Genomic DNA, 27,963 nt, shown 5'->3' with positions numbered 1-27,963 from the left:
AGAGTTGACATTTTGGAAATCAGCAATGGAATCCAGGGCCATTCAAAATTATCTGCTAAATGGCTGGTCTGAAGGAGTCACTAAAGCTTTTTAAAAAAAACTATCTGCCTTCCCCATGATCGTGGTAAGCCAGGAAGTCTGATGCTGTGCTCTTGTTATGAGTGTCTATCTTAATGGCTAAAGCAATTACAGCTTTTCTCAAAATACAAGGATGAAGATCACAGAGAAATAACCAAGAAAAGACGGACACTTGGGAATTTGCTCCCTCATAAAAGACGTTGCTGGTTTATAAGGGCACTCGCCAATGGCAAAGGAACCTGAAACTAATGTTACTATAATGAAAGGTGGCATGAATCACTGGTCAGAAATAAAACTGCAAATAAGTATAATAAGGTTATGGAAAAATGTGTCCAATCCTGGACCCTGATGGCTGAATGAGCATCCAGAGGCATGAACACTACCTGAAGGCCTATTTCCTGGCAATGCAAACTGTGGCAGCCACAAAGCTACAATTTGTGTATCAAGAAACTTTCCAGATAGTTTCAGGGCTTACAAATTAGCCAGGTTTTTTTTTTTTTTTTTGGTGAGGAAAGGCTGTAAGGAATGGGCAGAATGAGTAAACACACAAAGAAAGGGAAAGGAAAAGGAAATAGTTTCTTGATTCCATAGTAACCAAAAGATATACAACCCATTGACAGGAAAAACAGAGAACCTGTAAAAAGTATTTAAATCCCCAAAATAAGATCACTTCTCCTAGGTGGCATGAATAATGCCATAAACCAAGAAAAAGAGGGCATAAGAAACAAAACAAACAATTGTACACACTTCATAGGTCCTCACCTAACGGACACCTCACAAAGGGAAGCAGGAAGTCAGGTAACTGAGGAGGAAGGGTAAGGGAAGAGTGCAAATGTATTTTTAAGATGGAATTAAAAGTTGAATATAATAAAAAGCCCAACAGACCTTGCCTAAGAAGACCTACAGACATGATCCCTCTGAAGGCAAGCAGAACTCAGAATAGTGTATGTTTGAGAACTAATTCGAAGCTGAACCAACCACAACAACTTCTGGGGCTTTAAAGGAAAATTCATGTTAATAAATGTGTAGGAGTCTGCGGGCTTTGTTGGAGCCCTGGTGGCAGTGGTTAAGAGCTCGGCTGCAGTCAAATCCACCAGCCCTATGGGGCGGTTCTACTCTGTCCTATAGGGTTGCTATGAGTCAGAATCAACTCAATGGCAATGGATTTTATGCGTTGGTGGGCTTTGTCACTCTGGGGCGCTTGCTAGTTCTGCAACATGAGCTTGTGACATTATTAAAAATACGTTTCAAAAACAAGACACGAAAAAATTCATCTTTCTCTAAAAAGTGTTAAATCAAGGATTATTCTAAAATCACTGAAATAAAAGAAGTCAAAGATGCTCAGATTTGTGGATTTCTCTATGGAAGATGCAGCCTATAGTCTGAAAGCATTACTACACTTATAACTGATCTCACTCCTGAGGGCCAGCCACAGTCAAAAGATGCCACAAATGTTTAAATTATCCTATTGGGAAAATACAGGCAGAAATGCCACAACTCAATCAACTTTCCAAGAGGCACCAGAACACCATGCTACCTATGCATGGCATTCCAGCCATCAATTTCTTTCGGAACATAAAAGTGGACTGACAGTTCAACCAATGGGAAGCAAACTGCTGGCAGCATTCATTACCTTACTCACCCTCCTTCCCCAGGGATCCCACAGAGACCACCTAGGCCAGTTCCAGAGGGAGGCCTACGCAAGCCTCTAACTTCAGTAGGAGAATTTCTGCACTATCTCACCCTATTTCAAAGGGGTGAGAAGCAATTTCACAACATATGCAACACGGACCACCCAGATATCAAGTCAGTCCACATACAAATAACTGAGTACCACCTAAGCCAGCAAGTTGTTTTGTGTGATAGAGGGGCAGCAAGGATCTGAGTTCTCCTCCTCAGAGGATGTGTCCTCATAGAATTCATTCTGGATAAGAATGCTCCCTAATCCATACTCCTGCTCATGGACAGAAACCTCATTTGGTGTGAGGTGGTAGGAGCCTTCCACAAAGTCAGCAAATCTGGAAGAGAAAATAATACTCATTAGGAACCTGCCCTGTGTTCTTTCTTTCAAAATAAGAACAAATTGATACCCCTGATATGCTCACAGCTCAAACTATTATTGAGTCTAGCCAACATTCCTGTCCTTGCTCAAGGACTAAAGTAAGAAATATGGAGAAAAGTAAAGCTGGGGTCATAGGACAACATCTCTTACAACTCCATCCTGTTTAACAGGCACAAGACTATCCTTTTTAGTCATGGAAGTGCTGAAGTTCCATTAGCCATCTATAATCCTGATAAGAGAAGATTAAGGGACTTTACACGTTTATTAGTGTTTATAGCCCTATAAAGTTTATGCCATCAGGATTCGAAATTGAAGCTTCACATACTCACTGTACAGCTGCTCCCAACTAAAAATGAAAAAAAAAAAAACAACATACACACTCAGAGAGTAATGAAAACTATCGAGGAGAAACTTAACATGGTATGGGAGTCTTCCCCTCTCAATGCTACCATCAAAGCTGGAGTCAATGGTTCCTTAAGACTTGAGGAAACAGGCTACAGCTAAACATATGACGATATACTTACCTTTCTCTTGACTATTCCCAGGTTAACAGGAAAACAAAGGCCACACATACAAAGTGATTATCTAGAAGTATGATCTCTGTTAGAACTGTAGGTCAATTACCCTTATAAATGCTTGGCATATTTGGCCAAGAGTTTACCTTTTTGGAGACTGGATTCGAGAAATAGTCTTCCAAGCAGAGCAGTCTGGGCTCCTACAAAATCCTCGAAGTTCCTGTAAAGCCTTTTGGGTCTCCACCTCTCCTTGTATCCGATACTCTTCTTCTGTCAGAAGGCGAGGGGGGAGAGGCTTTTCTGTTGCCTTACACATCTTTCTGTGCTCATCAAAATAATATCATGAATCATTAATCAGTAATCTATACCCATCCTTACCTCTAGCTCCCTTCAGTGAGCTAAACATAGAGCAGACGGCTGAACATTAAGAGTCATTACACCCTTACCGTTCTTCCAAAGACATCTTTAGTTATAATGGACTCTTGGCAAGTTAGACAATGAGTGACTAGTCATGAGAGTCAATATTATTTACTGTGAATAAATCCCCTTGTTTTCCAACAAATGATAAAATATTTATTTAACCTGGAGTAAAGGAGAATGAAGAACACCAAAGACACAAGGAAAGTATTAGCCTAAGAGACAGAAAGGGCCACATAAACCAGAGACTTCATCAGCCTGAGACCAGAAGAACTAGATGGTGCCCGGCTACCACCAATGACCACCCTGACAGGGAACACAACAGAGAGTCCCAGATGGAGCAGGAGAAAGGTGGGGTGCAGAACTCAAATTCTAGGAAGACCAGACTTAATGGTCTGACTGAGACTGGAGGAACCCCAGAAAGCATGGCCCCTGGATTCTCTATCAGCCCAGAATTTCTGAGACCAACTCTTCAGACAGGGACTGGACTGGACTGTGGGATGTAAAGTGATACTTGTGAGGAGTATGTCTCTTAACTCAAGTAGATACAAGAGACTAAACGAGCAGCTTCTGTCTGGAGGTAAGATGGGAAGGCAGAGAGGGTTAAGAGCTGGTTGAATGGACGTGGAGAATCGGGGTGGAAAGGAGGAATATGCTGTCGCAGTATGGGGAGAGCAATTAGGGTCACATAACATCGTATGTATAAATTTTTGTATGGGAGACTAACGTGAAATGTAAACTTCATTTAAACTACAACAACTTTTAAAAAAATTTATTTAGTTTCCAATAAATGGAAAAACAACAAGAAAATGATGGTGTAAGATTGTGGTCCACGGACTGGGTTCCCCAAACTGAAGGCATCACCTTGACTGCCTCTAGTAGAAGAACCACTGATAACCTCATAACCTATGACCATTCCATTTTCACAATGCAAGGTGATAACATGCTACAAGTTACATCTTAAAATAAGACTCAGACTCCCAGACACCCTGATCACCAATGTGAAATAAACTGAAACCAGGGGACCTGGGGCATGTGGTATGAAGTGTTATAATCTGAACCACCTAGTGGTCACAGAAACACATAACATTTTACTGGATGCTTTTATTTCATATAAACTAACTAGAAAATACGTCTAGAGAGAGTGCTAAAACATTTGACTCAGAAACAAAAGCAGAAGCGTAATACAATAAGTCTTCATGAACAAAGAGGCTCCCAGGTTTACACCTCCGTATCCTTTCGCTGCAACTGCATCCCATATTGCATATGTCAATACAAAGATACACTGCCTTTCAGTCACCTGTAGGTGATGTACAGCCACTGAATAGGATATTCCAGGTTCTTGGTACACAGTGCAGTGATGATAATGGCAAAGGCAATGTGCGGTATCTGGATGCCAGAATACATGAGACACAGGCCCATCAGCTGCAAGGCCCAGGTCAGCAGGTTGATACTTCGTTCATTCTCCAAGGGCCCATACTTGTAACACACTGCAAAACTCATGAATCCAACTGTGAAGACGTAGCCTATGAAAAGAGTCATCAAAAGTCATTCCTCTTCCTCTATACCTGGTAAAAGTAATTTCTTTGTGTGTGGTGGGGTGGGGTGGGGGGGGTTAGCAGTATATTCACTGTATAGCATCTATTTAACCAGGAAATCAAGCAAGACCTTTACTCAATTATTCATACCTTTTTCATTATTAGAATACATTTATATCTGTAAATTTCTATCCTTTCTGTCATCCCAAATTTATTTGGTTCAAATGGAACATAAAGATACATCTTGAACAACTCTGGAATAGTAATAAAACACCAATATAGGATATACAGATTAATCACCCCTCAAAGGATATAATCAAGGGTTACTATCTGTATGACCAAAGGGTTCTCAATCTGTAGATAAGATCCACTGAGTCCTTTACTTCTTAAGGTCCCCCAACTGTGTTTAAAATATGACATTAATAAAATCATCTACAGCCTTCCAGAAAGAAGTCTCCTGTGCAGAGGTGCATTTATAAATACCAACAAATTAAAGTCTTATCCCCAGCAGCATCATTTTAAGAGGCGAAAAGTAGACAAGTTAGAAACACATGAAGAACTTTCAATTTTAAAAGTTAATAAAATCACATGGACTATTAACTCCTATAAGCAGACAACAGTCTTTTCATTACCAAATGAGCTAAAACAGCCTATAAACACATGAAAAGCAACAGCAAAACTGACAACACTTACTCAAAAGATACTGCCAGTAACACCTCCAGATCTCTTGTAAATTTTTAAAAACTAGCTGAATGAGGTACAGAGAAAAGGACCAGCCTCCCACCAGGATGACGTAAATGGGACTTTTCTAGGACAGAAGGTAGAAGTGAAAGCAAAAAGTTACAACAGGCTTTCCACACATTAGAGAAGCAAAATGGAACAATCATTTAAAAAAAAATTCAGCCCACTCAAAGTGCACAAAAAACACATCTCTTAAAAAGAGACCCTTTATATTTAAAATGGTACCGTCTGCAAGGAACACTGGGAAGATGAGATGCTAAATAACTTCAAAGCCTGGCTATGTAATTAACAGGAAGGAAACTTTAATCCTCACTGAGCATAGGACTTTATATAAAAAAGAAGAGTTTATATGTAATCAGGCTCCAAGTTACATGGTAGAAAGTATCTTTCTGAATCAAAGAAAGAATAGGACATCTTGTAGGGCAACTTGTCAGTCATTGTGCAAATTTTCAGTGTTCTAACAACATCCAGGCAAACAGTCCTTCAGCTATCCAAGCTCATCTTAACTGCATATAAGGATTCTGCTACTTACCTTGGGCATAAACTTGGACACTATAAAAATGATGATTAGTAGAGAGGCCACAATTCCCACACTCATGCCAGTGGAATAGTAGAAAATCTGACTTCTGCAAAGAAAATTTACTGTATGATGATATGTGTATACTTCATACATGCCATTGTTCAAACTAGGTCAACCATCCCAGCGAAAGGGTAGAAAAAGGCACAAAATTAGAGCAGAAATTCACGAAATCTTGAGGTCAGAAAAGAGTAGAGATTGGTACAATGTAGCTGCTGCCAGATTAGTATCAACAAAAATGCTCAAATAAATACATCCCAGTAATAAACCAATTAACAATAAACCTCTGCTTAGCCTCCCAATCCCCTCACCTAGCATGTCTCCAACCCAGCTTTTCGTAAGAATCTTCTTCTGAGGAACTGCACAACTTCTCTGGGGAAAACAAAGGGGCAAGAATACTGCCCAAGTGCCAAGTGCAAAGTGGAACTGAACTGCTTACCCAGAAGGGTAAATCAAACACATGGCCTAGAACAGACGGCGCCTACTTCCATTCCAGGCTTTCTACCAGATACTCCTCCCTCACTATGAGTTTCTCTCAGGATCCTCAAAATAAGGAACAACTTCCACCAATCCACTCAAGCTCAACTTCAAACTGAAACTGTTAATCTCTCATTTATTACTTCACAAATACGAAGAACAAGGGGATACTGCCTGGTTTAAAGTCAGGAAAGGTGTGTGTCAGGGTTCTATCCTTTCATCATACCTATTCAATCTATATGCTGAGCAAATAATCCGAGAAGCTGGACTATATGAAGAACAGGGCATCAGGATTGGAGGAAGACTCATTAACAACCTGTATTATGCAGATGACACAACCTTGCTTGCTGAAAGTAAAGAGGACTTGAAGCACTTACTGATGAAGTTAAAGACCACAGCCTTCAGTATGGATTACACCTCAACATGAAGAAAATAAAAATCCTCACAACTGGACCAGTAAGTAATATCATGATAAACGGAGAAAAGATTGAAGTTGTCAAGGATTTCATTTTACTTGGATCCACAATCAACGCCCATGGAAGCAGCAGTCAAGAAATCAAAAGACACACTGCATTGGGCAAATCTGCTGCAAAAGACTTCTTTAAAGTGTTGAAAAGCAAAGAGGTCACCTTGAAGACTAAGGTGCACCTGACCCAAGCCATGGTGTTTTCAATCGTCTCATATGCATGCAAAAGCTGGATGATGAATAAGGAAGACCAAAGAAGAACTGATGCCTTTGAACTGTGGTGTTGGTGAAGAATATTGAATATACCATGGACTACTAAAAGAAAGAACAAATCTGTCTTGAAAGAAGTACAACCAGAATGCCCCTTAGAAGCAACGATGGCGAGACTACACCTCACATACTTTGGACATGTTATCAGGAGGGATCAGTCCCTGGAGAAGGACATCATGCTTGGTAAAGTAGAGAGTCAGCGAAAAAGAGGAAGACCCTCAACAAGATGGATTGACAGTGGCTGCAACAATGGGCTCAAGCATAACAACAACAGTGAGGACTGAGCAGGACTGGGCAGTGTTTCACTCTGTTGTACACAGGGTTGTTATGAGTCAGAACCAACCCAACAGCACCTAATGACAACAAACACTTTTTACTTGTGTAGAGTTAATGTTAAGTCTACCTTTGTTCAATGTTTGTTTAGTTATCTACATGTCTGTTTAGTTATCTATATGTTTTCTTTACATTTGTACATGTTAGTTTCATCTGTCTTAGCTTATAGGTTCCTAAAGGCAGGATATGAATAAGTGGAAGATATGAAAAATAAAAGCAAAACTCACAACACTTACTTAAAAGTGTCTCTTTACCTCTGAACACCATGAAACTCATCAACACCTGGTCTATGTAAATTAGGGTTTAACACTATTTCCAGTGGTGGAAAGGGTGGTGTCTTAGTTATCTAGTGCTGCTATACCAGAAACACCTCAAGTGGATGGCTTTAACAAACAGAAATTTACTCTCTCACAGTCTAAGAAGCTAGAAGTCCAAATTCAGGGCGGCAGCTCCAGGGGAAGGCTTTCTCTCTCTGTTGGTTCTGGGGGAAGGTCCTTGTCATCAATCTTCCCCTGGGTCTAGGAGTTTCTCAGTGCAGGGACTCCCAGTTCAAAGTATATGCTCCACTCCCAGCTCTTCATTCTTGGTGGTGGGAGGTCCCCATCTCTCTGCTTGCTTCTCTCTCCTTTTATCTCTTGTAAGATAAAAGGTGATGCAGGCCACATCCTAGGGAAACTCCTCTTACATTGGGTCAGGGCTGTGACCTGAGTAACGGTGCTGCATCCCACTCTAATCCTCTTTAATATAACCTACTCTTGCCTCATTAACCACATGCAGAGATTAAGACTTACAACACATAGGAAAACTATATCAGATCACAAAATGGAGGACAACCACATAATACTGGTAATCACGGCTAGCCAAGTTGACACACATTTTTGGGGAACACAGTTCAATCCATAACAGGTGGCGATGTTCAACTTCATAGTACTGGCTAAATCCCATCACATGATGGGTTAATCTAATGGGGGAATTTCATTATTGCCAATCTTAATTACAAGAAAAACAAAAACCATAACATATTAAAGTAGTGAAAAAAAATCTCCAAGCAGACAATGGCCTACCCATAAAGGTCCTGGACTAGGGAATGGCAGCACTTAGCGTTTTTATGATCAAAGTCAAGCAGGGTGGGCCTGGCCTCCAAATACTGTACACTAGCCTTGGAACCTACCTGCTCAGCACGTCTCCACAAAAAAATAGCATAAGTCCCAGGAAGAAAACAAGGAAGAGTTTGGGGTCAAATCCTGAAATAAATAAAGACTTCCGTTTAATAGGAGAACCAAACAGTTTAAGGCACTATAGAATAAAAGGCCAATGTCGGTGTTATTGGTCAGCTACAATAAGATAAATGCAAAAAGCACACCTAAAGAGCAATGTAAATGCCGCACAAAGCCTGGGCCCCCCTCCAAAGAGAAAGTGTAATTAGGTCTCTGTCTAACCTGTACTTTCCTGAAGAGCTTATTTTAGTTTTGGCTACCTATGCTAAGGCTAAAAGAAACTAAGCCTCACTTTGGACGGAGTCAGGCATGGTGCTATCAGCACTTCTTGCAATCATCCACAAGGGGTCTCCACCACTCAGACTTTCAAGCCTTTAGTCGCTCACAGGCACAGAATTCAGCAGCTTTGGCTAGACCTTGAGTCAGGGCCCTCTGTTGTTCACTAACTGGCTACTTTCCTTGTCCAACAATACCACCTACTTCCCTTTGCTGTACAAGCCTGTGCTGGAAAAGCCTACACTCATATACATCTCACTCAGTACCAGGGGCCCAAGTAGGGGCCCCTCAGTGGCATACCAGACACTCCCACAGTTTTCACATTCAAGAGCTCTGGAGTCTTGGGGAGGCCCAGAAACAGAACTGGAGCAAGAGGGATCAGTGAATGTAGAAAGAACACCAAAAAAACAGGCCAATCCTTTGTACCAAATAACTTTGGACTCTTAGGACAATTTGAAGGGCATAACCTATTTCACTGCAAAACCTAGAAATGTTCCTACTACTCACAACATCCGAGGACCCTGGGTAGTAACCCAGGAGAAGCCAAAAGTCAGAGAGAATTCAACAGGACAATAATCTGCCTCCTTGTGAAAGTTTCTCAGAAATGTTCAGAGAAGGGTAAACTTCTCCCAGTCCCACTGAATAAATCTAAGCTGCAGTGGACTTTCTCTTTATTTACAGGCCCACAAGTACTCTTTTTCTTTGTGAAGTATTAATATTCAATTTTACCTTTCTTCAGTTTTTATTGTTTAACCATTCAAATCTTCAAATGTAGACCTGTACATTTCAGGACATCTACCTTTGTCTGGAAATGCCCAGAAGGCAGGAACACATTTGTCTAATTTACTCTCAAAACCATGAGGCACACTGGCAGTACCAGGAATGTAAGTCTTCACAATTCTAGGTAAGGAAGTACTCAGAATGATCTGAAGGGAAGTCTCAATTCAAGACCTATAGAGTCTTATACGGGGTGAAGTCTCCCTGAACTGTATGGAGCAGTGGTATACTCAGGGTTATAATCAGAACCAAAATGGAGCTGTCTTGGGCTGACTTCTCTCTCACTAATTATACCCTCCAAAGCTCAGTCCCTTCTCACTACAGAATCCATCAGAAAAATAGAGGTGAAACTTACTCCGGGTCACAATGACACTGTAGCTGGTATCCTTCTCGATAATCTCAACTCTGAGGCAGGTTTTTGTGCTGTATAGACCCACATTAACATAGGTGTCATTCAGTTTCTCTTTCAAAAAGGAGGAAAAAAAGTTCCAGATACTAAACTGCTCCAGTTCCTTCAGCTTCTCCTCATTCTCCACCTGGGTGACTCGTATCAATTTGGAACTATTTACCCAGATCTATAAAGACAAGTAACGTTGGCAAGAGAAAGAAGCAAGTAGGAATTTTAAATTTCCACAAATACAATCTTTAAAAAAAACCTATGGAGTGAAGAGCTAAATCAGTGTTAGCGCCAGTCTTTCACAAGGCTTAACAGATATACAGAGATGCAACGGCTAAAACATAATTGCGCAAATAACACTGCACATGGTACAGAGAGGCAGGTGTTAGAAATGTCTTGTTAACAGGAGCTAGAACGACTATTTGGCCAAAGCATGGGGTGGGGGTGGGGACTTCCCAGCTGAAAGAATTATCAATACAGTATTTATGAGAAATCATACAAAGCGAGGGTCTAGAATATTAAGAAAATTGCCAAGCATAAACAGTCCCAGAAAACAGAAAATGTTTCCCATAATAACAGGCTGAGAAGCTCAACCCGTTCTCACAAATTACTGACTATGGTTATAATGTGCCCCAGATGGAGTATGATTTTTCTATCAGACAACAAAAAAAACCTATAAACCCACTCATATATTCTCGATGTGAACAACAAATGCCCTTGTCAGTAGCTGTGCTTACAGCAGCAGCAACAGTTTCCGAAGGACTCATTTTGTTCAATCACTATCAGAATCAGACACCCGCTGTCCAGGTAACTTAACAGTGTTATGAAATAAGTGAGACCAAAATCATTCTATTAAGGGATAGCTTCAGCTCAGGGGGTTTATGAAACATCTTGCGTAGAATCAGAATAGAATAGGAACAGCAAGTCAAAGGAGTTTACATCCTGATAGGCGCCCAACAGTTTCCAGCCCAAAGAAGGCATAAGGCCTTGAAAGAGAGGAGAGAGGGTGTGCTGTGCTGGAAAAAGTCAAGGAGGGAGAGAAGAAAGCAGTTTCCTAGGGAGGAAGGAGGAAGGAAGTTTACCATAGGGTCTGCTGAGGAATTCAGAGTACTGTAAGTAGTTCAGGGAGCAAAGAAAGAGCAACACTAAGTAGGCATAAAGTGCTTGTTGATACAAATACAACCCAGGATAATCTCAACCCTAACAAGGTTGTTAGTAATACATTTTTTATTATGTGTGAGGGAGAAAAATGTGTCCACATACTCACTAATTACAGACAGACAAGATATTTACAGAAGCTGCTCTTGCCAAGGCCTCCAGGTTCTTACCTGTATCCGTGTCCATATATCATACCACTTTGGGACAAGCACATTTTTATAACAGAATTGTTGGCTTAAACTGTCATAATAAACTTCGGATTCCTGAAGCATGACCACATGTACACCAGTTCCAGCTTTATGCAAAGAAAGGAAACAAGAATTAAGTATAACATAGCACAGCAAGCTAATAACTATAATTCATTTCATAAAAAGAAATAAACTAATACTTTTTTAAAGGCTATATTTCAACTCAGGGCTAAAATGTTAGCTGGACTGAGAAACAGGGAAACTGAGATGAGAGAAGGAAAAAGACAGAGTCTTATTTCTGTCAAATTTAGTGAACCAAATATTACAAATAGTCATTAACCCAGAATAAGTAATAATAAAAGTCATTATTAAGTGTATATTATGGCAGACAGTATGCTAAGTACCTTGCATTTGATCTCTCATTTAACACTCCCAACAATCCTGTGAGGTAGACACTCTCAAAATCCCTGTTTTACAAATGAGGAAACCAATACTTAAAAAGATTAAGTAATTTGCCCCAAATCACACAGCTAGTATGTAATTTAACTGAGATTAAGACCCAAGTCTGACTGTGGTTTTCACCACAACATACCCTGCCTCCCTGTGAAGGCAGAGCTAAAGAGTAAGCCCATCTGTTGATTTTCTCCATCCCTCTCCTAAGCGGGACAGGCAGAGTTGGCAAAGTTTTGGTATATACAGTACTTTAAGAGAATATGAAAAGATTGCAAAGGGGCTTTTTTCCAGCTATTTTGTTTCATCTCAAATCTTAAGAGCGACCAATGATTATATACATTCTCTTTGTTCTTAACAAAACACAATATTCTCCCCCCAGAAGTCTGTATTCAATCTCAGCTAATTCAAGGTTTAAAAGTGACTACTCTTCTGTACCTTCCCACCCAAGTTTGCCCAAGCTAACTTCTTTATCACAAAACATTTAAATAACTCCTTCCTTGAATTCTATACTGTGTTCAGCAACTTATCAAGTGCTACTGTACTGGGAAATTTACTTATCGCTCTAGTTCTGAGTTTAAAGGTGGGTTGATTTAAATAAACTAAATAAAAACAAACAAACAAAAAAACCTTCAATCAAATTTCAGAAAGCCAAAATTACACTGTAGCATTGATGCCCACCAGTCCAAAATGGTTTTAGGGTGAAGCTAAGACTAATATTGAAGTTAAACTCAATACTGAACTTAAATGTAAGCACTAAGACTATAAAACTCTTATTTAAAAAATCACGTGTGGGGCTTCCTAGTTGGTGAAACACACAGAGCACGTGGAAGGGTAGCACGTCCTCTTTTGGTGCACGGAAGCCCCGACTGGGAACCAACTCAGACCTCACCCTATGTGTCTCTTTATTTGAAACCCAAACTAACACACAGAGAGAGCACATGGACAGGTCCACAAGGAGAGGAACTGAGACCCCAAGTCAACAGCCAGCATCAAATGTCAGACCATGTGAGTGAGCAAACCTTCAGAAGATTCCAGCTCCTAGGCTTTGAACCACCACAGATGACCCTGTGTAGAACGGATACAAACTATCCCTTCTGTGCCTGCCCAAAATGCAGTTTCATGAACACAATAAATGTTATCATTGTTTAAAAAAAAAAAAAATCATAGGTGTAAATCTTCATAACCTCATATTAGGCAATGGTTTCTTAAATATGACAACAAAAACATAATCCACCGAAGAAAAAATAAACTCGACATCATGAAATTTAAAAAATGTTCATGCTTCAAAGGATACTGTCAAGAAACTGTAAAGACAACCCACAAAATGGCAGAAAACATTTGCAAATTATATATCTGATGAGGGTCTAGTATCCAGAATACATAAAGAACTCTTACAACTCAACAATAAAGACAACACAATTAAAAAATGGGCAAATGATTTGAATAGACATGTCTCCAAAAATACACAAACAGCCAATAAGCACATAAGAGGCTCAACATCACCAACATTACTAGTCACTAGGGAGATGCAAATCAAAACCACAAAAGAGCACTTCACACCTACTAGGAAGGCTATAATCAAAAAGGCTAAAATAACAAGTGTTGGTAAGGATGTGGAGAAACTGCAACCCTCATCCATTGTTGATGGGACTATAAAATGGTGCAGCCGCTTTGGAAAACAGTTTGACAGTTTCTTAAAAAGTTAAATGCAGAATAGGGAACCCAAGATTGAGTAAGGACAGCGTTGACATGTGGTGAGGTTGTTAACCATTGTCATAGGGCAACATGTGTACTAACCTTTTAATGAGAAACTATTTTGTTCCGTAAACCTTCATCTAAAGCAAGAACAGCAGCACAACTGGAAGAACGTAATCGATGTCACTGAATTGCGCATGTAGAAATTTTTGAAATGGTGTATCTTTGGCTATGTATATTTTCACCAAAAAAAAAAGGTGGAGAAGGGAGAGTGTTGACATGTCATGGGGTTGTTAACCAATGTCATAAAACAATGTGTACTGACTTTTTAATGAGAAACTATTTATTCTGTAAACCTTCACCTAAAGTACAAAAAAAAAAAAAGTCAAATGCAGAGTTATCAAATGGTCCAGCAATTCCACTTTGCAGCACAATTATTTTTGTGTGTGGCCTTTCTAGCCATAGTCTTGTGACTCCCATTCAGGTGATTGGGTGGGGCTATGCAAATAAGATAATTGTGGCCCACCAAGGGGATTGGTCAGTTTTGCCTTAAAAGAGAGCCAATTCCAGAGCAGAGAGGAGAGCCCACCACCACCACCAAAGAGGGAGACACCTGCAGTAGAGACTCGCAGGAGACGGCGCAGTGGGCTTCCTGGTCCATGGGCGCAAGAAAGCTGAGTGCCTTTGGGCAGAGACTGAGGGCCAGGGAGAAGTCTACGCCTGACCTACAAATTTGGGACTTGCCAGACTTCACAATTTTATGAGCCATTTCCTTTATATGGTTCATGAGTTCTGCGAGATGTTGCAGTGAATTAGGGAACCCAAAGATAGGAGGAAGAGTACTAAGGCAAGGGGGAGTAGTTCATATTACAGATGATGGAATGGTACAGCAGCTTGGAAAAGTTAGATATTTGGGACATCTTTAACCTCCTCCTCATAGGAACCAGCTTTGTGCTGATACTTATAAAAGAAATTATTCCTTTATACTTCTAGGGAATTCCAACCAAGAGAACTGGAAAACATATGTCCACATAAAAACTGGTATACGAATATTCATAGAAGCACTATTCATACACTCAAAAAGTAGAAATAACCCAAATGTCTTTCAACAGATGAATGGATAAACATAATGTGCTGTATCATACAAAGGGATATTATTCAGCCATAAAAAATTATGAAGTACTGATATATGCTACAACACGGATGAACCTTGAAAATATTATGCTCAGTGAAAGAAGCCAAACACAAAAGGCCACATATTGTGTGATTCCATATATACAAAATAGAAATGGCACTGGAGATCATGTGATAGAATTTTGCAAGGCTATTGACCTATTTGTTGGAAATATCTTTTTTTAAACAACATAAACAGTGACTATACACATGGACTTCACTAGAAGGAATACACAGGAAACAGACTGACTACATCTGTGGAAAGAAATGATGGCGAAGCTCATCAATATCATCAGTCAGAACAAGGCCAGAGGCCAACTGTGGAACAGACTACCAATTGCTCCTATGCAGGTTTAAGTCGCAGCTGAAGAAAATTAAAACAAGTCAATGAGAGCCAAAGTCTGACCTGGAGTATATCCCACCTGAATTTAGAGACCATCTGAAGGATAGATTTGACCTACTGAACACTAAAGACCAAAGACCAGATGAGTTGTGGGATGACAAGGACATTATACATGAAGAAAAAAAGGTCATTAAAAAGGCAGGAAAGAAAGAAAATGGATGTCAGAAGAGACTCTGAAACTTGCTCTTGAACACAGAGCAGCTAAAGCGAATGGAAGAGACAATGAAATAGAAGAAGTGAACAGAAGATTTCAAAGCGCAGCTCGAGGAGACAAAGTATTCTAATGAAATGTGCAAAGACCTGGAGTTAGAAAACCATACGAGAAGAACATCCTCGGCATTTCTCAAGTTGAAAGAACTAAAGAAAAACTTCAAGCCTCGAGTGGCAATACTGAAGGATTCTAAGGGTAAAATATTGAACAATGCAGGAAGCATCAAAAAGAGATGGAAGGAATACACAGAGTCACTGCACAAAAAGAATTAGTGGACGTTCAACCATTTCAGGAGGTAGCATAGGATCAAAAACCTATGGTATTGAAGGAAGAAGTCCAAGCTGCACTGAAGGCACTGGCGGAACACAAGGCTCCAGGAACCGACTGAATACCAACTGAGATGTTTCAACGAACAGATGCAATGCTGGAAGCACTCACTCGTCCATGCCAAGAAATCTGGAAGAAAGCTACTCGCCAACCGACTGGAAGAGATCCATATTTGTGCCCATTCCAAAGAAAGGTGATTCAACAGAATGCAGAAATTATCGAACAATATGATTAGTATCACACACAAGTAAAATCTGGCTGAAGATAATTCAAAAATGGTTGTAGCAGAACACTGACAGGGAACTGCCAGAAATTCAAGCCAGATTCACAAGAGGATGTGGAACCAGGGCTATCACTGATGATGTCAGATGGATCTTCGCTGAGAGCAGAGAATACCAGAAAGATTTTCACCTGTGTTTTATTGACTATGCAAAGGCATTCAATTGTGTGGAGCATAACAAATTATGGATAACACTGCAAGGAATGGGAATTTCAGAACATTTAACTCATGTGGAACCTGTACATAGACCAAGAGGCAGTCATTCGAACAGAACAATAGGATACTGCATGGTTTAAAATCAGAAAAGGTGTGTGTCAGGCTTGTATGCTATTACCATACTTATTCAGTCTGTATGCTAAGCAAATAATCTGAGAAGCTGGACTATATGAAGAAGAATGCAGCATCAGGATTGGAGGAAGATTCATTAACAACCTGCAATATGCAGATGACACAACCCTGCTTGCTGAAAGTGAAGAGGACTTGAAGCACTTACTGATGAAGATCAAAGACCACAGCCTTCAGTATGGATCACACCTCAACATAAACAAAACAAAAATCCTCACAACTTGACCAATAAGCAACATCATGATAAATGGAGAAAAGATTGAAGTTGTCAAGGATTTCATGTTACTTGGATCCACAATCAATGCCCGCGGAAGCAGCAGTCAAGAAATCAACAACGTACTGCATTGGGCAAATCTGCTGCAAAAGACCTCTTTAAAGTATTAAAAAAACAAAGATGTCACTTTGAGGAGTAAGGTGCACCTGAACCAAGCCATGGTATTTTCCATCACCTCATATGCCTGCAAAAGCTGGACAATGAATAAGGAAGAGTGAAGAAAAACTGCATTTGAATTACGGTGTTGGAGAAGAATATTAACTGTATCATGGACTGCCAGAAGAAAGAACAAATCTGTCTTGGAAGTACAGCCAGCACGCGCCTTAGAAGTGAGGACAGCGAGACTTTGTCTTACATACTTTGGACATGTTATCAGGAGGGACCAGTCCCTGGAGAAGGTTATCATGCTTGGTAAAGCAGAGGGTTAGTGAAAAACAGGAAGACCCTCAACAAGATGGATTGACACAGTGGCTGCAACAATGGGCTCAAACACAGCAACAACTGCACGGGTGGTGCAGGACCGGGCAGTGTTTCATTCTGCTGTATATAGGGTCACTGTGAGTCGGAACTGACTCGACAGTACCTAACAACAACAATTTATATGAAATATCCTGAACAGGCAAATTACAGACACAGATACAAAATGGATGAGCTGTTGCCAGGGGCTGGAAGAGACAGGAATGTGAAGTGACTGTAATGGGTACAGGTTTTCTTTTTGAGGTGATGAAAATGCACTGGAATTGGACAGTGGTGATGGGTGTAGAACTTTGTGACTATATTAAAAACTACTGAATTGTACACTTTTATAGGGTAAATTTTACAGTATATAAATTGCATCTCCATTTTTAAAAATACAGTCTTGATACACTACCAATTTCTCACTAAGATTTAATCTAGGATTTTTAATCTAGGATTTTCTCCAATCGTATCTTTCCTAAAATGAAACCATTCCAAAACCCTGTTGACCATATGTCTCACTAACAAGTCCATAAATCCACTGAAAAGAATACCAAAAAAACGAAACCAATTGCTGTGGAGTCGATTCCGACTCATGGCAGACCCTATGTGTGTCAGAGTAGAACTGTGCTCTGTAGGGATTTTAATGGATGATTTTTCAGAAGTAGATCACCAGGCCTTTCTGCTGAGGCATCTCTGCGTGGACTTGAACTGCCAACCTTTTAGTTACTGGCAAGTGTGTTAACTATTTGGACCATACAAGAACTCCACTGAAAAGAATATCTACTCACATATATGGATCAAGAGTTTATTTTCTTCTGGAGAATGAGGTTATATGAATCTGAAAAATACTGTATTTACAAATTCATTGAGGCCTACAAAAACACTGGGAAGCATTACCAAAAACAGATGTTAAACAAGAACCTATAGCTTCCTTAAAGAATACTCAGTCTATTCACAAAGCCCAAGTAAACACACAAACTTGCCAAATAAAACTAACAAAAGATTCACATTTATTAACCCCTCTTCTCTCCCACAGCACCAAGTAATGCAGCACTACACCTTTTTAAGCCCATTATTATTTTCAAGAGGGTAGTAGGATACAAGTTATATTTCAATAACACAGGCCATCTGAAAAACTTAATGCCAAGAGAAGGTATCATTGCTTTTAAACTAACTTAAAAATTACCCAATGTCATTTTGCTAACCAAAGAAAACTGTTTATAAAAAGCAATGCCATGGCAAGGAAGAAGTAAAATTATCCTACTGGCAGATGATATGATCTTATACATAAAAAATCCCAAAGACCCCACAAGAAAGCTACTGGAAATAACAGAAAGGACTCAGCAAAGTAGCAGGATACAAGATCAACATATAAAAATCAGTCGGATTCCTCTACACTAACGAAAGAGAACTTCAAAAAGGAAATAAGGAAAACAATACCATTTACAACAGCTCCCCCTCCCCCACAAAAAAATAATAAAATAAAATACTTAGGAATAAATCTAACCAGGGACGTAAAAGATTTATACAAAGAAAACTACAAAACACTACTGCAAGAAACCGAAAAAGACCTATATAAATGGAAAAACATACCACGCTCATGTGAAAATGTCAATACTACCCAACGCAATCTATAGATATAATGCAACACCAATCCAAATTTCAACAGCATTCTTTAACAAGATGGAAAAACTAATCACAAACTTTACACGGTGTCTTAGTCATCCAGTGCTGCTATAACAGAAATACCACAAGTGGATAGCTTCAACAAAGAGAAATTTATTTTCTCACAGTCTAGTAGGCTCGAAGTCCAAATTTAGGGCATCAGCTCCAGGGGAAGGTTTTCTCTCTCTGTCGGCTCTGGAGGAAGGTCCTTCTCATCAATCTTCCCCCAGACTAGGAGCTTCTCTGCGCAGGAACCCCCGGTCCAAAGGACACGCTCTGCTCCTGGCACTGCTTTCTTGGTGGTATGAGGTCCCCCCGTCTCTCTGCTTGTTTCTCTCTTTTATATCTCACAAGAGACTGGCTTAAGACCCCATCTAATCTTGTAGACCTCATCAATATAACTGCCGCTAATCGATATTATTACATCATAGTGATAGCATTTACAACACGTACGGAAATCACATCAGATGATAAAATGGTAGACAATCATACAATACTGGGAATCATGACCTAGCCAAGCTGACAGATACTTTGGGGAGACACAATTCAATCCATGACATATGGAAAGGAAAGAGGTCACAGATAAGTAAAGTATTACTGAAGAAGAACAAAGTAGGAGGCCTCACACTTCCTGATCTCAGAATCTACTACACAGACAAGGTAGTAAAAACAGCCTGGTACTGGTACAATGACAGACACATAGACTAAGGGAAGAGCACTGAGAAGACAGAAGCAAATCCATCCATCTGTGGACAGCTGATCTTTGACAAAGGGCCAAAGTCCATTATAGGCAGAAAAAACAGTCTCTTTAACAAATGGTGCTGGCAAAACTGGATATCTATCTGTAGAAAAATGAACAGGACCCATACCTTACACCATATACAAAAACTAACTCAAAATAGATCAAAGACCTAAATATAAAATCTACAACTATAAAGATCATGGAAGAAAAAATAGGGAAAACTCTAGGGGCCCTAATACACGGCATAAATAGTATACCAACCATAACCAAAAATGTACAAACAGCAGACGATAAACTAGATGAATGGGACCTCCTAAAAATTAAACACTTAGGCTCATCAAAAGACTTCTCCAACAGAGTAAAAAGAGAACCTACAGACTGGGAAAAAATTTTTGGCTACAACATATCTGACAAGGGGTTAATCTCTAAAATATATAGAAAACTTCAACCCCTCAACAACAAGACAAACAATCCAATTGAAAAATGGGCAAAGAACATGAACAGGCACTTCTCCAAAGATGACACTCAGGCAGCTAACAAACACATGAAGAAATGCTCGCAATCATTAGCCATTAGAAAGATGCAAATTAAAACTAAAACGAGATACAAACCCTGACATCAACGTCACTAATCAAAAAAAACAGAAAATAAATGCTGGTGAGGTTGTGGGGCAACTGGAACCCTTAAACACTGCCGGTGGGAATGTAAAATGTTACGACAACTATGGAAAACAATATGGTGCTACCTTAAAAAGCTAGAAATAGAAATACCATACAATCCAGCAATCCCTCTCCTAGGTATACACCCTAGAGAAATAAGACCCGTCACATGAATAGACACATGCACACCCATGTTCACTGCAGCATTATTCACGATAGCAAAAAGATGTATACAACTTAAGTGCCCATCAATGGATAAATGGCTAAACAAACTGTGGTATAAACACACAATGGAATACTACTCAACAATGAAGAATAACAACAAATCCACGAAACATCTCACAACATGATGAATTTGAAGGACATTATGCTGAATGAAATAAGCCAGTCACAAAAGGACAAGTATCGTCAAGGAAAAGATCAGGTAGAAAGACTAATTGTCCACAGCTACCAAGGCCTCCACCGGACTGAGTCCAGTACAGCTAGATGGCGCCTGGCTACCGCCACTGACTGCTCTGACCGGGATCATGGCAGAGGGTTCTGGACGGAGCTGGAGAAGGATGTAGAATCTAATTCTAACTCACAAGGGAATACCGGATTTACTGGCCTAAAGGAGACTGGAGAAACCCCGAGAGTACAGCCCCCAGATACCCTTTTAGCTCAGTGGTGAAGTTATCTCCGAGATTCACCGTTCAGCCTGGGAGTGGACAGCCCCGTAAAACCAAATGAGACTAACGAGGTACAGGAGTCCAGTGACAAGGGCCAGAAGGCAGAAGGGGACAAGGAAGCTGGTGATATGGAACCCAAGGTTGAGTAAGGATATTGTTGACGTGTTGTGAGATTGTTAACCATTGTCACAGGGCAACACTTGTAGTAACTGTCAAATGAGAAACTATTTTGTTCTGTAAGCCTTCACCTTAAGTGAGAGTGACAGCACAATTAGAGAAGCGTGGTCGATGTCACTGAACTGTGCATGTAGAAATTTTTGAAACGGTGTGTCTTTGGCTATGTGTATTTTCACCAAAAAAAAAGGTTGAGAAGCTAAAGGGTTGACATGTTGTGGGGTTGTTGGCCAGTGTCATAGGACAATGTGTGTACTACTGTTTCATGAGAGACTATTTGTTCTGTAAGCTTTCACCTGAAGTACAATTAAAAAAAAAAAAAAAAGAACTTCAAATGTGGCTAAACACAGAAGTGGTGACACAAGAAAAGTCAGAGAGTCTAGAGGTCTTTAAACGTAAAATAAAATTTTGTATGTCTCACAAAAAAAATAAAAAGGACAAGTATTGTACAAGACCACTAATATAAAAAAACACGAAAAGATTTATACATAGAAAAAAAATTATTTGATGCTAACCAGAGAAGGGAGGGGGAGGGAGGGTAAATTACTAAACATGTTAGTGAAGGGAAAGGCAATACACTATATGGGGGAAATGAGCACAACATGACAAAGGCAAAGGCGAATACTGAAAGGAAAACAAGAAAAAAGGACAACTACAGTAATTACTATAACACAGACAATCCTGAAACAACAGTATTAATGAATAATAATTTAAAAGGGATATACTGGTAGATTGGTAAGGGAGCACCCACCTGCAAATATAGGTTACACTGTGGATATCTCTACATGCATATTTGTAGATGTTGTTTGTATACTAATACAGACAATAGAATACACAAGGAACACAGTCATGGAAACCTCTTATGCACAACCAAACACCTCCCAGGACAAAGATACTAGGCTTTAAGGCTAAGAACCATAGACTTGGGGGACATCTACATCAATTGGCATAACATAGCACGTAAGAACATTTTGGTGAGCAGCATCTGGGGTCTTAAAAGCTTGTGACTGGCCAACTAAGATACAACTAGGGGTCTCTTCCCATCCTAAGTAAAGGAGAGTGAAGAAAACCAGACTCAAGGGAGCAATTAGTCCAAAGGATTAACAGACCACATGCACCACATCCTACAGAACCCCAAGACCAGAAGAACTACATGGTACCTGGCTATCACTACAGACTGCTCTGACTGGGATCACAACAGAGGGTCCCAGACAGAGCAGGAGAAAAACGTACAATAAAAAATCAAATTCATAAAAAGATGACCAGATTACTGGTCTGATAGAGGCTGGAGGAATTCCCGAGACTATGGCCCCAAGACATCTCTCTGACTTGGAACTGAAGCCATTCCCAGAAACCACCTTCCAGTCAAACAACAGACAGGCCTATAAAATAAACAGTAACACTCGAAAAGAATGTGCTCCATAAAACAAACAATTATATGAGACCAAAAGGACAACATTTTCCCAAAAGTAAAGATGAGAAGGCAGGAAGGAGTAGGAAAACCAGAGGAAAGGAAACGGGGAACCCAGGACAGAAATGGGGAGAATGTTGACGCAGTGTGGGGATTGCAACCAACATCATGGAACACCTTGTGCACAATTTGTTGAATGGGAAACTAGTCTGCTATATAAACTTTCACCTAAAACACAATAAAATTAAAAAAAAAAAAAGTAATGTCAGAATTAACATCTTTTTAAATCTAGTTCTTTCTTTACAGAATTCCACACCATTCAAGGGAAAAACGAACAAACCTGCTGCCATCGAGTCAATTCCGACTCATAGCAACTCTATAGAACAGAGCAGAACTGCCCCATAGCGTTTCCAACGAGTAACTGGTGGATTCAAACTGCCGACCTTTCGGTGAGCAGCCAAACACTTAAACCACTGCACCACCAGGGCTCCGATTCAAGGGAAAGAAGGAAAGAAAGTTAAAAAAAAAAATCTCTTAACCAAAACCTTCCATGAAAATCAGCACCTTGGTCAGCCACATCTTTGGAAATTCATTGAAGAGGGATGAATTCAACCTGAGAGGCATGATCTGTGGAAACAATCACGACTCTAGCTGTAGCTTAAATTTTTAGAAACAGAATTAAAGTAAATGGCCTTAAATATACACACCTTGTCAAAATGCTCATGTTAGTACCTTGTGCTTCCCACAGCAAAATGACATACATCACCTTTTTTCCTCTCCCCAAAGTGGGTTAGCCAGTGTGTTAAACAGTAAAATAAATTAAAAATTCAGGAAGACATCTTCTGAGCCCAAAGATCTAGCTCTTCTGGGAAAATGCCTTCTTGGAATTTAGTGAATCACAACTTGCTAACTGTATTTACCTATAAAGCAGTTATTCAAAGGTTAATGACTTCATATTCACTTCTAATTAAAACTTACTTTTCAGCTACTTTTCAGTCTACAAACATTGATCATTTAACATCTACTGGTAAAAGATAATGATTCAACCTCTTCTAATTCTTAAATAGCGTCTACTCATTTCTGTTAAGTGGTAATCAGTTTATACTTAAAAGCCTCCTTAAAAATTAGCATCTTAAATCAATGAGCTTAGCAAAAGATTAATCAATGGGATGCTGGGACCACTGGCTGGTTATTTGGAAAACAGTATCTATCTAGAACCTCACACCAAATGCCAACGTGAACTTTTATAGACAGATTACAACGTAAAATGAAAAGAATTAAAATCATACACAGAGGGAAATACTTGTGCTAGCAAAACAAAACTAAATAGTAACAGTTAATTTTGAAGGACTCTTTAAGCATGAAAGCAATGGAAAAAATCTCAAAAACAAAATCAAGTGAACACATGAAAAATATAAACCCAAAAAAAAAGGGGGGGGCTTAAACAAAATTAAGGAATAGTTCTACAATAAATAAATACATTATTTAATAAGGATATATATACACATATATTCTTAATATATAGAAAAGCTCATACAAATTGATTTTTAAAATACATCAGAATCCCAATAAATAGTAATCATAATAAATAGGCACAGAACAAAGGACACACAAGCATCCAAAATTTGGAATACAAACATGGTTATTAACAACTGAAAAATACTCTCACAAACGCTGCAAGAAATGCAAAGTAAAATAAGATGCCATCTATGAAATCTAATTAGCAAAAATGTTACAGGGTATGGGCCACAAACAGTCAAACACTGCTGATGGTGGTGTAAACTGGCACACCTTTACAGGAAAGCATTTTAGCGATGTTTCAAGCAGGGCCTCCAACTAGTTCGAACCGGTTCAGGCATGGCCGGAACAGAGCCAAACATGTAAAATTGGGTCAAGCGGAATACGAACCCCAACAGGAAAAATTACACGTGGAAGCCCCGGAATGGGAGACCCCAAAGAGGCGTAGTGAGCCCTCTCTGGAGACTGATACAGGTGACTGGATTACTACCAGAACTGTGGAGAGTGACACACATTCAAAGCAGGCTGGTCTGCCACCATCTTTGAGTGGGGCACTGCTTCTCCCGACTCTGCTAGTCAAGAGATTTCGCTGCTATGCAACACACAGCCTGCCCTTGTTTTCTCAGGAGATTAAGTTTCTAGCAGGGCTTTGACCCATAATTTTTCCCGTTCCACTTAACGTCCCAGTTCACCCACTTTTAAAATTCCGGGTCCATTCGGGTGTCGCTTCATCAGCCATGACTGAACCAGGCAGAACCAGTTCAAAGACCTTGTTTCAAGAATCTTAAAATATATTTTACCTTCTCATATATAATTTCTGATTCTCATTTCTGAGACTCTACCTTTAAAAAAAAATCCAAATGCAATAATATTTATACACAAAAAAGTTTACAAAGTCTTACCTACAAGAGTGAAAAACTAGAAACACCACAAATATTCAACCAACAATGGGGAGAACATTAAGTAAAGAATGGTCTGTCCATACAATGGAATGTAATACAAGTAAAAATAATATTTATGAAAAATTTTATATGGTATAGGGAAATTCTTGTGCCAGAAAATCAAATGAGAAAACTGTCCCTGGTAACAACTGGTGGCCCCCAGGGAAGGGAACTGGATTACTGACAGGCATGAGTGTATTATCAACCCAAAACAAATTTTTTTTAATCAAAAACATGTGAAAAAAGACCAGAATAAAATGTGCTAAAATGGATTACCTCTGAATCTAATATACTGAGTTTTTTTCTACTTCTTTATATTTAACTGTAATTTCCAAATAATCTAAAATAAGCATACATTATTCTTATAATCAGACTTATAAACTTTCAGTGACAAGGAACTTGCTATCTTCTGAGCTATTCCAGTCAACATCTTTGGATACTTCTGACTTTTAGAAGGTTCTTCTCTACTACATGATAGTCTCTTTTATAGCTGCCACCCATACGATCTATCAGGCCATACAAAACAAATATCAGCTCCTGAGTTCACCCTTCTCCAAGCCAAGAAGTCTCCGTTCCTCTCAAAAGAGAAAAGGACCACTGATTGAACAGTTACTACGTGCCAGCATTTTTGCAGGTATTTTCTCATTTCATCCCTGCAACCCTCAAGGTAGGTATTGCTGGCCTCATTTTGGAAGTTAACCATCTGGCCCAAGTTCATCCTGATAATAAACAGCCCTTCAAGTGTTACTCTGGACCCTGTCTCTGGAAAGTGCCTTCCTGGATACTTCTTCCCCTCCGTCCAAAAAAAAAAAAAAAATTTTTTTTTAGAAGGATGCTTGCACTTTGGAACTCGATCTCGGGTTGCCGAGACCACCTTAAAGCTGCAGCTAAGGATAATACAAGTGACAGCATGAGATAGGCAGCAACCCAAGTGAGAGGTGAGAGCACTCAGCATGTGTTTGCAAGATAAAATTTCTTTATTCCTAAGTTTCGACTCCCTCCAGTGGAAGCTGGGAAACCTCATTTACTTTGCTGTTTAACAACAAAGGGGTAGAAGGAGGTTTTTACAAGCACAATAGAGGTTTTCTGGATTTTAAGAGCAGAGGAAAACACTTTCTTTCCCAGTCCAAAGTCAACTCTCCAGCAACAAGTACCAAATAATTTTGCCTGAAGAAACCTACCCTATGCTGAATGGCATTTGTATCTTTTCTGAAATAGGGCGATTTAGTGACTTCAGGTCCGTTCTACAGGGGAAGCAGGGGCCAGCGTCTTTCAAGGGCAGAAAATATATAGAAATCATTGCATTTCTGTCAACTAGAATGATCTGTTCCGCCATCCGTGCCCTCGGCCTGACCAGGCTTACGCGCAGGTGTTTGCTAATTTGCCGAATGAATGGGATGCTCCCTTTCCTGTGGCAGCACCACTGGCCCGGAACTGTCCTCGAATCTCCTTCCCTTTAACCAGGAGGCCTCCGGAGCGCTACGCAGCCCCCAGGACCATCTCACAGCCAGCCCAGGCCGCCCTCCCTGCCTGTCACAAGGCTCCAGCCTCCTCCCCACTCTGAGCATCTCCCCCAAGACGCCCCAGGACCCTGACCCTCAGTCTCAACGCCCATTTGCCAACGACGGAGCTCCTTCCTCAGCACTCAGGCAGCGCCCCTCAGCAAAGTAACGGACCACGCCGGCGGGACAATGACCACTTTTCTAAAAATAACCCCTCAGGACCCGCCCCCTTGGCTGCTGCTGCCCTGGCGGTACCTGCGCCGCAGACCAGACAGCCGGAGAGGACCAAGAGCAGCCGCACTGCCCCACCGTCCCCAGGCCCCCAGCCCCAGAGTCTGGGACCAGCTGCCGGTGAGACTGCCACTTTCATTCCTCCCGCCATGGTCGCTTCAAGCCGCTTCCTCCTCACGTGCCTCTCCCTAGCAACTTACTCTGAACAGGCACGGCCAGCAGCCTATCAGCTACAAGACCCGCCCCCTGACGACCAACCGAATGGGCGGAGCTTCGAGCACTCAGTCCTTTAAGGACTCTATGAATCCCGCGCCTTAGCAACTGATAGGAGAGGGCGGGAAAGCACTTTTCAGCCTATTAGAAAATTAGCAACGGCAACAGGAAGATCCCACCCCTTAACAACATGCTTCCGTCTCCAGTTTATTTACAACTCAGGCGATTGATGGCAAGCCTAACCAACAGAAATCAGAATGGGCGAGGCCTCCTTAACCAAACTCGATATTGCTGTGGAACGTGTTTTGAGTACCATCAGCCTTCTTTCCTCTTTATCGCGGTCTTTTTGCTACGGCAAGCCTGTAACTGAGATCTCTTTAAGGTCTTCCTGACGGGAAATTTTTCTAAAGTAAGACGGTTGACAAAAAGTTTGGACCTCCAAAGTCCTAAATGATTTAAAACGGCAGTCACAAAAAATTGTGTTGTCAATGTTTTACAGGCATAAACATTAGCATTTAAAAATGTAGTCATAAGACTTCATTGTCTCTCATGCTCCTTGGGTTACTTATTAGTTTACTAGGAAGCTAGCCACGGAAAGTTATCAATAACAGTTTCATGTTTGTACCAAAAAATTAAACCTGATCATAAATAACTGGTATTTTGACAATACTTTTACTGATAAGGGATTATTGGAAACCAGTAACATAATTTGAAAATAAACTCGAACCTCTCCACAGCAGTTTTATACTTTTCATAGAGGCCAAGGACTCATTGCAAAACATTTTTGGCAAGTATGAATGGTTACATTTGATCTAGGAACAATACATTTTAAACTGGTTTAGACTGGTAGCTTTTTTTTTCATTATTATTTTTTATTGTTGTACTTTAAGTGAAAGTTTACAATTCAAGTTAGTCTCTCATACAAAAATTTATACATAGTTTTGTGACACTAGTTGCTCTCCCTATACTGTGACAGCACACTCCTCCCTGATTTCACACCCCTGATTTCACGTGTCCATGCAACCAGCTCCTGATCCTCTCTGCCTTCTCATCTTACATCTGGACAGGAGCTGCCCATTTAGTCTCATGGATCTACTTAAGCTAAGAAGCACACTCTTCACAAGTAGTATTT

At 40.2% G+C, this 27,963-nt stretch overlaps 1 protein-coding gene across 2 annotated transcripts; it reads right to left on the bottom strand.

Annotated features, from left to right (window-relative positions):
* Nucleotides 1-564: 564 nt before the first annotated feature.
* Nucleotides 565-26,796, bottom strand: NEMP1 (nuclear envelope integral membrane protein 1). Of its 2 annotated transcripts, none has more exons than XM_012556584.2 (9): nucleotides 26,643-26,796; nucleotides 11,470-11,594; nucleotides 10,100-10,319; nucleotides 8,646-8,718; nucleotides 5,884-5,977; nucleotides 5,304-5,418; nucleotides 4,373-4,598; nucleotides 2,802-2,975; nucleotides 565-2,096 (listed from the first exon to the last, which is right to left on the bottom strand). In XM_012556584.2, the coding sequence occupies exons 1-9, from the start codon at nucleotides 26,767-26,769 to the stop codon at nucleotides 1,916-1,918; spliced, it is 1,335 nt and encodes a 444-aa protein (XP_012412038.1). In that variant the 5' UTR covers nucleotides 26,770-26,796; the 3' UTR covers nucleotides 565-1,915. The 2 variants fall into 2 exon arrangements, with proteins under 2 accessions (XP_012412038.1, XP_023590315.1); XM_023734547.1 differs by lacking the exon at nucleotides 26,643-26,796 and adding an exon at nucleotides 13,738-13,783.
* Nucleotides 26,797-27,963: the final 1,167 nt, after the last annotated feature.

The sequence above is a fragment of the Trichechus manatus genome, unplaced genomic scaffold, assembly GCF_000243295.1.
Source record: "Trichechus manatus latirostris isolate Lorelei unplaced genomic scaffold, TriManLat1.0 scaffold00069, whole genome shotgun sequence".
Lineage (NCBI taxonomy): Eukaryota > Metazoa > Chordata > Mammalia > Sirenia > Trichechidae > Trichechus > Trichechus manatus.
The sequence above is the reverse complement of the archived record's forward strand: the minus strand, read 5'-3'. Positions and strand labels throughout refer to the sequence as shown.